General features: G+C 41.7%; 1 protein-coding gene across 22 annotated transcripts in view; it reads left to right on the top strand.

Annotated features, from left to right (window-relative positions):
* Positions 1 to 12,873, top strand: part of PPFIBP2 (PPFIA binding protein 2) — a 159,898-nt gene that overhangs the window by 55,213 nt on the left and 91,812 nt on the right. For 6 of the 22 annotated variants that reach the window (XM_070762637.1, XM_070762652.1, XM_070762644.1 and 3 more), the window contains exon 1: positions 3,048 to 3,261. The exons of 15 other annotated variants lie outside the window; for them this stretch is intronic. Coding sequence is in view for 1 of the 7 variants with exons in the window: in XM_070762628.1 (XP_070618729.1) it covers positions 5,668 to 5,715 (48 nt within the window). In the remaining 6 variants the exon portion in view is untranslated. Of the gene's footprint in view, positions 1 to 3,047; positions 3,262 to 5,579; positions 5,716 to 12,873 lie in introns of those variants that run through there. One more of the 22 variants, XM_070762628.1, reaches the window with a different exon arrangement.

Below are 12,873 nucleotides of genomic sequence, written 5' to 3' on the forward strand. Positions count from 1 at the left end.
ATGATCTATCTGTTCAGCTTTTTGAGATCACCTATAACAACAACAACAACAGAGTTGGAAGGGACCTTGGAGGTCTTCTAGTCCAACCCCCTATTTAGGCAGGAAACCCTACACTACTTCAGACAGATTATTATCCAACATATTCTTAAAAACTTCTAGTGTTGGAGCATTCACAACTTCTGGAGGCAAGCTGTTCCATTGATTAATTGTTCTAACTGTCAAAAAATTTCTCCTTAGTTCTAAGTTGCTTCTCTCCTTGTTCAGCTTCCATCCATTGCTTCTTGTTCTACTTTCAGGTGCTTTAGAGCAGTGTTTCCCAACCTTGGCAACTTGAAGGTATTTGGACTTCAACTCCCATAATTCCCCAGCCAGTGAATGCTGGCTGGGGAATTCTGGAAGTTGAAGTCCAGATACCTTCAAGTTGCCAAGGTTGGGAAACACTGCTTTAGAATATATCTAGTCACTGTCATAAGTATGATTATGATACTCAACTTTATATCTCTATCTTGGTCAGTGATGGTGAAGCTAGTGAGATCCTATCCCAGTATTTGAGTTGTGAGCATCTAGGTGGGAGAAAACAGGCTAAAATCGAGATCCAGCAAGACAGAGATAATATGTGTCCATTGGGGTATTTTAGAAGCTCCAGTGAGACCTCTTTATGCTTTTGTCTCCACTTATAATGGGTTCTACGTGGGCCTGGTTTTAATGTGTTCTACATGGGCCTGGCTTTAAAGATCACTCAGAAGCTTCATTTGATCCAAAATTAAGTTGTCTATTTATTTATTTATTGCATTTATATGCCGCTAACTCCAAATGGACTCCGAGCAGCTAATAACAGGTATAAATTCAATATAAGTAAAAAACCAATTAAAAACATCACTAAAATCACATGTATCATAAAACCATACTTGCAACAATCAGTGTTATTGACTAATTTTATTGACTAACTTTCAGTTGTGGAACAAATACATCTGGGCCACAGGACATATATTGGTTTTCTGTTGGCTTTTGGATACAATTAAAAACACTAGTGTTAACCTACAAACCTCTTTGGGTTTGCACCAAGCCCAGGATCACATCTATCTACTAAAATCACCCTGATAGTAGCAACACCATGCGATTCATCACCTTCTGGTTCAATTACTGCAATGCTCTCTACATGGGGCTACCTTTAAAGAACGTTTGGAGACTGCAGTTAGTGCAAAATGCAGCCGCACAATCCGTTATGAGCCTTCCAAGGTATGCGCATATCTCACCATCATTCCGCGAGCTGCATTGGCTACCAATTGGTCTCCGAACGCAATTTAAAGTGTTGGTCATGACCTATAAAGCCATAGAACCAGATTACTTATGGGACCGTCTCCTGCCTCATGTATCCCAGCGGCCAGTCAGGTCCCACAAAGTTGGCCTTCTCTAGGTCCCGTCAGCTAAGCAATGCCGGCTAGTGGACCTAGGGGAAGAGCATTCTCTGTGACAGCTCCAGTCCTTGGAATCAACTCTCTCCAGAGATTCATCCTCCTGGCCTTGAATGTGGCTGCCTGTTTTTAATAATCCTGAGGTTTTAGAATCAAATTTTATGTTTGGATTTTTCACATTTTGTATTTATTCTTGTTTTATAAGCTCCCCTGAGTCTACGGAAAAGTGTGGCATAGAAATCCAAACAAACAAACAAACAAACAAACAAATAAATAAATAAACACCAGCTCTCTGGAACAACAATCTTTTAAAAAGTAGAGTAGCCCTAGCTTTAACCTCCCTCTGGTAACAGGTAAAAACAAAGGTATTCTAGAGTACATAGGGCACTTTTTCGCTTTTTCTAGTTTCTTTGCTTTAGGTTTTATATGCTTTTAACTAGTCCATGCATGGTTAATTTTTTTAAAAATTTCCATGAAACCAGTGGGGCGTTGTAGAAACGAAATAAATAAATATCCAGATAGAAACCAATCTACTCCTTTTCCACTGAGATTATTTGTGATTTCTTTAGGAATTTTGCATATTTCACTTTTTTAATGCCATGGAACTTAAGCATGTATGGAGTACCTATTTGTCCTCTACTTACAATATTTTGTTTCCAGTTTTAAGCTGGTTTATCTGGGACTTTACATTCCAGCTCAATTTGCTCTGTTGGTTCCAAGCTCTGAGTGCACGTGAAACTCCTCTTTAGTGCACACATACATGGACATGAACCATTACCTACACAAACATATAAAATACCTCTTCTAAAATTAAGCCTTAAAGCAAGATAATAGGTAGTGATCTAATAGAGCATTCATTCAGTACAATTTATTCTTCAAGCAAGTTCATCAAGTCCTTCAACTGCTAAAAACTACAGTAAGTTCCTTGTTCATTCTACAGAAAATTTAAAACAAAATATTCAGGTGTGTATTACTATTGTTTTTCTTTCTAGGTGGATTCAAATTTTTGGACAGATTGCTCCTGGTATTTGATTGCGATAGTATGCCATAATGTTAATGTTTTTTTTTTTTTTTAACTACATTGTAAAATTCCCTATAGACTTATCAGAACAAATTTTCACAGTCATTATAAGACTAACCAAAAAGAGACAGTAAAACAAAATCAGTTCTGTGAAAGAGTTCATTAATTCATTGAGACACATGTTTATGTGTGTGTATTTAGGACATCAAAGGAAAAGGAGGGGCTTACTTAAAACGTCCTGGTTTTATGAACTCAATGGTTAACTCTTGAGAATCTGTTCCAGGAAGTTGCAGTCAGTATGTTCACTGACAGTTTACTTTTGTTTTCTGGCATGGAGAAATGTCCACAGCACTCTTCTAAACAAAACTACAGTCTTAAATCAACTTACCAAGTGAGGAAAGAGACATCCTTGTTCAGTGGCATCCTATAGTTGTAAGTAAGAGCAACTGACAGATGTAAATCAACTTTCAAAATTGAAAATATTAATTTTCTTGAGCGAAAGAAATGAACAGGTGGAGAGGAAGTTTACTGAAGCTCCTCACCCATTTAAGGAACCTTGTTTGTTCAGTGTTTCACCATTTGTTTAAAACCTGTCTTTCTCCAAACTACCTGGAGCCAGAGTGACCTGAAACTAAGAGGCAGGTAACAGGGTAGCATGTGATTCACTGGAATGTACTTCGTCGGCATTCTTACTCATGAGGGTACTAACAGGAGTGTTGGATTAAAGTCTCTGGAAGTTTCAGTTCCTTTGTAGTGAAGAAGAACAATGAGAGGATCAAGGTTCAGTTATATGAAACCTGGAGGAGGTCAGTGAACCAGAAATAGGTATGTGGAATCTTTAAAATATTCTGATTTTGTCCATGGAAATAGTGCTTTCAATATCTGAAAGTCAGTACTTGAGGTGGCACGCAGGACAATCTACCTTTCAGCTCTTCTTTCTTTTTAGCTATAGACTTTTCATTTCTTGGTAGGGAGACCTTGATTCAGTGACATATTTACGAAGTTTGCAACAATGGAAGACATGCTTTGCCATTCAGAACATTATGAACTCTGCATCACAGGCAGTATAAGGGAAGTACATTTACCCTGAGAAGGAAACTTAACTGCTGTGCTACGATGATTAAAATTAAATAAACTATTCGAATAATTCAAATGCTATTGATTTTAATTCTAGAGCTTGTTTGGGTTCTCCCCTACCTCTCTGGATTTTATTTAGGCAGAAAATGATAAACAAAATTACTTCTATACTTCTTGGCCACTCCTCTCAAGTATAAGAGAAATAGGAAGTTCTGCATTTACTGAAACGTTTGAGTTATTACTCACAAATGAGGATGTAGAAGGCACGCAGAATAATATATGACTTTTAGATTAGAGTTTGGGAAAGAAAAATGTTGGAAGAATTTTCTAAGTTTGAAGTGGGACACTGCTTAATTAGATTCCCAATGGTCTTTTGTGTGTGTGTGTGTGTGTGTGTGTGTGTGTGTGTGTGTGTGTGTGTGTGTGTGTGTGTACAACACATAGAACAATCCAGTGCACCTATTCTGGAAAGAGATAAGTTACCCGATGATAGACTCCAGCAAAGGCTCTAAAGCTTGGAAAAATAAAGTTTTGGTCCTAGTGACTCGCACAGTGGATCCTGCAATAAACTTCATTAGTTGAAAAGTAGAGTCCTTAAATTTATCATAGGTGATCTACATAGTAAATTTGATGCTGTGACTAGCCTTAATTCCATAGTTATGGGTTTTATCTGTTTTACTGGTTTCACAAAGTGGTACTCAAAGGTGATACTCTACTACTGAGAAACTTGTTTTAATTTCTAATTAGTTAACTACAAATATGCAGTCAACTTCTGATGCACCTCCCCATAGCAAAAATTAACCATCCTGATCAAACAGCAGCAAGAATTATACTTATCATACTTTAGTGGCCTACACCATGTTTACCAATATTTTAGAAGCATTCCATTAGAAGAGAAGAGTAGCCTAGTTGTACAGCTACTAACCTTACATTCAAAAAATTAAGATTTTGACGCCTCCAGCAGCTCTGGATAAAGCCTTGGAACTTTGGAAGCTTGCTGTCAGTCATTGAAGGCAGTATTAAGCAAGATGGGTGAAAGATTGTCTTGGAATAAGGCATTTCCTATGTTTCCACAAAATCAACAAATAGACAATGTTTGTCAAGTCAACTGAAAAGGTCAAATTTTGTAAACTTTGATGCAGTTAGCACCCTCCGTGGATACACTGAGCGTAACTGGTTGGTGCTAAAGAGAACATGTGATTGTTTTTCTGTTTATATTTTCCTCCAAGGTTACCTTTAATGAATTAAAAGCTTAGTGGTTTTGCATAGAAGATGAAAGGGACATATCAAAATGATGAGCAGGAACCCACGCTGAGCCCGGTAACCTCACGTGATCACAACCTAGCTGGAGTGCTGCAGGGCTATGGAGTTTTCAGCTGCAAGTAACAGTGAATGAAAAGAATGTTGAGTTATGAATTTGAGATATGCTCATTCATCCCCCGCACTTAAAAACAACAACCAAGTGTGGAATACTTGGCATTACACAGGCAAAGTCCCTTTCCAAGTATTTTTGAGAAGGGAGCTACTAACAATTCTCAAGAGCAGGGCTTATTTTTAGGCTAAAGCTAATCTGAAATAAACACTGGCTCTGAAGACTGTTCCGATAAACACAGTGTAAAAACCAAGACAGGAAATAGAGGGTCTTGGGGGTAATGAGTTCCAGCCACTCTTGAAACAGAAAGCTAGAGAAGGCATTACTTGAAAATAGTTTCTCTATGACAGCCTGGCAATTTTTAGCTTGTTACTTTCCCATCAAAACAAGAACACTCTCGCTGCAGACTTCAATTGCGCGTGCGGAACCTTCCGTCTTTTATTTTTCTTTATGAGCCTATTTGACTTTAGGTGTCTTTTGATGTTTTTAGAATGATTTGAGAGCTAGTTGATGACTGATATCCTCTTTTTTTTAAAAAAAAAAAAAGCCAGATGCTGCTAGTAGGGGAGGTGGGGAATGCAGCCTGGAGTTCATAGAGTTGTGTATAAACATAGTGCTGTAGAAAAGTTTAGAGTAAGCCTGAAGGACATATTAAAGTCAGAGAGGTGCGGACGTTCTGCTAGCTAGAAGCTGGAAAGGGAGTAGAAGAGAGTTTGTGATTTTCCATAACTAAGCTGAAATTGTTGCAAACCAAGGGAAGAACTTTGCAATGGGCCCGAAGCATGGATAGCGAGATTAATATTTACAAACACTTCACGTGGCTAAAGAGGGTAAGTGACTTTTTTTCTTTTGCAGTTTTACAATTTACCATGCTTATAGGGAGAGAAGACTTAAGCGTGTCACATTTTCTGCCGCTGTGAGAGAAATTGTTCTACAGTTCGAAACTAGTAGCCTGAGAGGGAGGGCACTGGGGACATAGCCAGTATTCCTTTGTCTTTAGTAAAACTCTGCAAGACATTCTAAGCAAAACGATCAAGCAATCCTTTAGCTTGGCGGTGGAACCGAACAGTCTCAATAAGAGCTCAAGTTAGATTCCATTTTGCAGTGAGGTGATCATGTTTCTTTGCAAAGTTTTTCTTTAGTAGCTTTTGAAAAGATATTGCACAGTTGCTTTTAAAACTTATAAAAGTTCAGTTAATCAGACCGGCCAGTAAGCTAATTAGTTTACAAGGTAGGGTTTTTTTTCTTTTAAAGATTTATAGAGCTTCAGGCTTTCTAATGTAGATTTCAATATATTGTATTGGTCCCAATTGATTTAGATCCACTTCATTTTATAATGTTTAATCTAAACCCATTATTAAGAAATACTCAATACTGTATATTTTATGTACAGTAATGCTGCAAGTATATTCCATATATTCCCTCTAGTTCGGGACTGTACTACTATCTTTAATGGTGCAGTTAAGATGATGATGATGATGATGATGATGATGATTATTATTATTATTATTATTATTATTATTATTATTATTAATTAGATTTGTATGCCGCCCTTCTCTGAAGACTTGGGGCGGCTCACAGAATGCTGTTTACATGAAGTATTCTTTTCTAAGCTATTTAATTTTAATAATGCTGAGGGAATCTGCATTATTTAGATTCAATCTTCACTACATTCAGTATAATTAAAGTAGTCACTGAAGTTTACAAAACTTGACAGTAGGCATTTGGATTTTTGTATTGAGGAATTTCATGCTGGTGTTGAATATATCTTTTCATTGGTAAATCCTATTGGAGTCATAATTTATTCCTAAGTAAGTAGATCTACGATTGCAGCCCCATGTCTATAATTCTGGGAACTTAAAAAACAGACTTTAAAAAGGTTTTCTTAGAGAGTGGATGGTAAAAGAGAAGATTTCTCTTTTAAATAAACGTGTTAACAAAGCTGTATAATAAATGCATACTAATTTCTCATTTACTATGACATCCTTTTTGAACAACTAATTACCAAAGCTATGGGAGAAACTGGGATTATTTCCCATTATACTTTTAAAAATATATTTATTTTCTTATTTCTGCTCAAATTCTGAGGAAAAAGAAGTAGGGTGGGGTTCTAGTGGTTTTGGTTTATATAGAAGTTTTAAGGAACAAAATGCCGTACTTCTGAAGGATTCTTAAAGAAAGGTCTGAGAAGAGAGAGTATGTTGTGCAGCAATTGTGCATTAAGATAATTCAGGTACTTAATCAAAGAGAGAAGCAACCTAGAACTGAGGATAAATTTCCTGACCATTAGAACAATTAATCAGTGGAATAACTTGCCTCCAGAAGTTGTGAATGCTCCAACACTGGAAGTTTTTAAAGAAGAGATTGGATAGCCACTTGTCTGAAATGGTGGCTGGCAAACCTTTTTTTTCCTTGGGTGCCAAAAGTGGACATGTGCATGTTATCCCATGTGTGTGTATGCCCACCCATAATTTAATGCCTCATGTGCCCCGCACCTCCATGTATGCGTGCATGACCACTCCCAAGCTGCCCCATCCCCACATGCATGCACAACCATCCATGGTTCCTCATTTCCCAACTTCCACTGATCCGGTAGACCTGTTTTTTGCCCTCGGCTTTCTTGGAGCCTGGGGTGGAGGAAAACGGCCTCCCCCACCTCCAGAGGTTGAAAACACCCTCTCAGAGCCTCCACGTAAGCCAAAAATCAGCTGGCTGGCACAAGCATGCATGCTGGAGCTGAGGTAGGGCAACAGCTCACGTGCCGACAGATATGGCTCCACATGTTACCTGTGGCAAGCGTGCCCTAGCTTCACCATGACAGGTGTAGGGCTTTCTGCCTAAGCAGGGCGTTGGAATAGAAGACCTCCAAAGTCCCTTCCAACTTTATTATTCTGTTTATTCCTTCCAGAGGGGAAAAAATACAATTTGCATGAAATTTCACATCACAAACCCCTTTGATTAAATAATCTTATTTTTGTTGAAAATTCATTCTACACAGATTTTTTTTTTTAATGCCACATGATTATATTGGTGCTGCATGCTTGGACACCAGCTGTGGTGGTAAACTGATGATCTATGGCTGGTAATAAAAACTCTACTTCCTCCAGGGTGGGAGAGAGAAAAGGAATTGAGCTGGAGTTCTATCCGTCCTCAGTGGCATTTGCCAAAGCAGGCTCTAATATCAAAGAAGAAGGAAGTCTCAGACTGGGGGAGGGGGATTCAAATGTGATTTCGGTTCTGATGTTGCAAGATTCCACGTTCGTTATAAGAATGAACTGAAATGCATAATCTAAAATCATTCATTTATGCAATGGACGAAATAGATTAAAAAACATAAATCTAAAAGATTATTGAAGATTTTATATATATCATCAAACCAATGCCCAGAAAAAAATGCAATATTTTCCTGAAAGCATTCCAAAATTAGTTTGATAGCTAATGTCAGAAAGTGCCTTTGTATACCAACATATGGAAAGATCAAGTGACAGGAGCCAGATAATGTTTGTTTCTTTCACAAGAGAAGCATAGGAAAGCAATTATGCTAAAAAAGTAATAAGGAAAAGAGCTTTACTTAATCATGTTTGTCCTCGTTAAAAATATCACATTAGCCACTTCTTCATTTTGCTTTGTGTTGCATTACTTTTATCAGGCACTTTCTTCTTTCTTTATGTTTATCAAAGCATCAAATCTACTAAGTCAAAGCAATGGATCAGTCCAGGATAAGCCTTGGTTAACATATTGTCAGGCCTGGGTTTTTAAAACCATGATGTGCTAAAAGAACCATAATTGTCTGTTTCGTATATAATTCTAGGCCAGTGATGGCAAACTTATGACACGGGTGCCACAGGTGGCACGCGGAGCCGTATCTGCTGGCACGTGAGCTGTTGCCCTAGCTCAGCTCCAACATCATGTGTGTGCCGGCCAGCTGATTTTTGGATCGCACAGAGGCTCTGGGAGGGCATTTTTGGCTTCCAGAGAGTCTCCGAGGGGATGGGGGAGAGTGTTTTTCCCCTCCACGGAAGCTTTTGGAGCCTCGGGAGGGCAAAAAACAGGCCAATTGGCCTAGCAGAAGTTGGGAAACAGGCCGTTTCCAGCCTCCAGAGGACCTCCAGGGGGTGTGGGAAGCTGTTTTTGCCCTCCCCAGGTATTGAATTATGGGTTTGGGCACTCATGCATGTGTGATAGCAAACGTGCACGCTCTTTCGGCACCCCAGGAAAAAAAGGTTCACCATCACTGCTCTAAGCTATTAAAGGTCAGCTTACCTACAATCATAGAGGTGGTATGTGTCATTATCAGCCCTACAAGATAGACTAGATTAAGAAGCCAATTCCCTATAGGTTCAGAACTACTATTATCGTAACAGCTATGATAACAGAATCTTACAAGTCTGAACATTCTTCTTCCCCTGCACCCCCTTCCTGTGAACTTGCCTGGGACAATTTTCTCAAGTTCATTTCTTGGCCCAGGCTCAAACCTTGCTTAAGTGACCATTGCCTTGATAGTGACTCTTTCTCCTGTCCTTCAAGGCCATCAACCAAGACCTTTTTCTAGGATCTATCTTCACTTCACTGGTGGGACACCTGGCGCAGTATCACCAGGTATTTCTCTATATTTGAAAACAGGACCATATCTCTCTATGATAAACTATGATTCTCACTTTAATTTAGGATGCCAGGGACATGCTGAAAACAACATTCCACATCTTTATGCATCCACAGTGAGTCAACATAAAGCTGTGTCAACAAGGGACTCCCACGTGGAGAATGATATTGCTATGTACAGTTAGGTCTCTGAATGTAGCTCAAACCAAGGGGGAAAATGTTGGGTAGGTGAGCTGATGATTAGCAAACTGATGATTGAGGTACTTCTCACAACTTTGTTCCAGAGGTGGGTTTCTACCGGTGCGGTCCAGTGCACCACTCCGTTAGTGGCTTGCCGATAGAGCAATAAACACACAACGGCTCTCATGCTGTCTTTGTCGGTCCGTGCACAGCGCCATCTTTTTCCCCTAATTTTCAGTGACTTTTTTTTTTGCTCTCTGAGCATGATAAGAAGGAATATCGTTCTTCTGCTCATGCACAGAAGCAAAATTGTGCGAGGAGACACAGCGCACCAGTAGGGTGGTAAGAGGAACCTGACCCTGCTTTGTTCTACTGATTAAAAAGCTTATACTCCACAATGTTTTCATTAGGGAGTGCCCGCAAAATATTTTCATTTATTCATTTAATCAACTTATATGTTGCTCATCTCACCTGGGAGAAACTGTAAGTGGCTGAGGCTCCACTCATTTCGAGAGACATATGAGGCAACAGAATAATTATTGTAGAACAGGAATAAATAGCATTTGAGGAAGCTGAGAGCCACCCCTTACTAAGGGTTATCTCCCCTCCTCCCCCAAAAATAAAGGATGAGTTAAAGATAAATATTCAATTGAGTTTATTGTCATTTACATTTAAACAAAATACCTAAAGAAGACAATAGGACAGGGACGGTAGGCACAGTGGTGCACATGCACGCCCCTTAGAGACTTCTTAGAAATAGGGAGAGGTCAATTGTAGATAGTCTAAGCCACAGAATCAGGTAGTGCATTCCAGGCGTTGATTACTCTGTTGCTGAAGTTGTATTTTTTGCAGTCAAGTTTGGAGCGGTTGACATTTAGTTTAAATCAATTTCGTGCTCGTGTGTTGTTGTGGTTGAAAGCAAAGTAGTCGTTAACAGGTAGGACATTTTGGTATATGATTTTATGAACTATAATTAAGTTGGAATGGAGACGACGGAGTTGTAAGTTGTCTAAACCAAGAATTTCAAGTCTGGCGGAGTAAGGTATTTTGTTGTGAGAAGAGGAATGAAGGACTCTTCTTGTGAAATATTTCTGGACTCTCTCAATTGTGTTGATGTCAGATATACAATGTGGGTTCCATACAGGCGAGCTGTATTCTAGGATTGGTCTGACAAATGTTTTGTAAGCTCTTGTTAGCAGTTCAAAATTACCAGAGAAGAAGCTGTGAAGGATTAGGTTAACAACTCTTAAAGCCTTTTTGGCAATGTTGTTGCAGTGGGCTCTAGGACTTAAGTCATTGGATATGAGTACTCCAAAGTCTTTGACAGATTGAGGGTTATCAATAAGTTCAATTCCTCCAAGTTTATATTTAGTATTCTGATTCTTTTTACCAATGTGTAAGACAGAGCATTTAGTAGTGGAGATTTGAAGTTGCCACCTGTATAGCATGTTTATCCATTAGATGTGCATTTAATGAGGTTATCTTTGTGTTACATCAAAAATTACAGTACAGTAGTACCTCAAGATACGAACTTAATTGGTTCCAAGGGGAGGTTCGTAAGATGAAATGTTCGTAAGACGAAACATTGTTTCCCATAGGAAACAATGTAAAGTCAGTTAATCCGTGCAACAACAAAAAAAAACCGCAAAAAAACGCTGCCGCCCGGCTGTCACCTTTTAAAACAGCCAGGGGGGGGGGGCTTCCCAGCAGCCTCCCGAACCCGGGGTTCGGGAGGTTGCTGGGAAGCCCCGCAGCCCGGCTGTCACCTTTTAAAACAGCCGGGCATGGCGCTGACGGCGGCGGTGCTGCTGCTCCGGTCGCCCGATTGTCTCCTGCCTCCTGCGCCCTTCGCTTTGGAAATGGACCCCGGCGGGACTCGGGAGGAAAAGTGGGAAGGGGCGCCAGGGAGGCGACATTTCTCCGTGGGGATGCTGGTCCCAAGCGGGTTGCGGTTTTCCCCGCACACCGATGAAGGTTGGGGAGAGCGGGAACCCCGCAGGCGAAAGGAGCTCGGGCATCGGAGCGTGGCGCCAGGCATTGTTCTCCAGACCCCGCCCGCTCAGCCCCGCGGCGGCCCTTTCCCTCTCCAGGCTGCGGGAGAAGAAGAAGGGGACGTCCCTTCCCTGGCATTGTTTAAAAAGTGAAATGGGTTGGGGAGGGGAAGAGAAAACCTCGTGCCGGTAAGTGGAAAATGAAGGGGGAGGGTCGCGGGAAAATCGCCGGCGGGAGCCTCAGTTTCCCGAAGAGAGCGGGAGAGGAGGAGTGAGGAGTGGGAAGGGTCGCGGGAAGTCTGGAAGCGCAAAGCGGCTTCACTCCGGGCGGGGAGCGCCGCCTTCTTTCTTTCCTCCACCAACTAACTTTTCATAATCTGTTTTAATTTTCTTCACTCCCCCCCCCAACATTCCCCGCCAAGCCCCACCTTGCCTCGCTTGACTGGTCGGAGGACAGGACATTCACCGCCTCCCATGCCTCCTTCGGCTTTGCGATTGGGCAGAGCGGTGGGAGGCGCATCCATAGGCTTGGCCGGGTCGCCGCAGCACCCTCCCTTCACCAACCCTCTGGCGGTCACCGGTGGGCTTAGGGTGCCTCGGCACCAACTTAGCCCTTCCCCGTCAGCCAACATGAGCCGTAAGGAAGGGACCATCGTGGCTGGGCGGGAAGCGCCGCCTTCTTTCTCTTTTTCCCTCCCCTCCCAGCCCAGCCCCCCGGCCAAGCCTATGGACGCGCCTCCCGCCGCTCTGCCCAATCGCAAAGCCGAAGAAAGCACGGGAGGCGGTGAATGTCATGTCCTCCGACCAGTCAAGCGAAGCAAGGCGGGGAATGTTGGGGGGGGAGTGAAGAAAATTAAAACAGATTATGAAAAGCTCGGTGGTGGATGGCACTCCTTCCAGGAAAACCCCCAGCCCAGCCCCCACAGAGGCGTTTTCCTGGAAGGAGTGCCATCCACCAACTAACTTTTCATAATCTGTTTTAATTTTCTTCACTCCCCCCCCCAACATTCCCCGCCAAGCCCCGCCTTGCCTCGCTTGACTGGTCGGAGGACAGGACATTCACCGCCTCCCGTGCCTCCTTCGGCTTTGCGATTGGGCAGAGCGGTGGGAGGCGCGTCCATAGGCTTGGCCGGGTCACCGCAGCACCCTCCCTTCGCCAACCCTCTGGCGGTCACCGGTGGGCTTAGGGTGCCTCGGCACCAACTTCGCTGCCCC

This window comes from Erythrolamprus reginae, chromosome 1, assembly GCF_031021105.1.
Source record: "Erythrolamprus reginae isolate rEryReg1 chromosome 1, rEryReg1.hap1, whole genome shotgun sequence".
In the NCBI taxonomy this organism is placed as follows: Eukaryota; Metazoa; Chordata; class Lepidosauria; order Squamata; family Dipsadidae; genus Erythrolamprus; species Erythrolamprus reginae.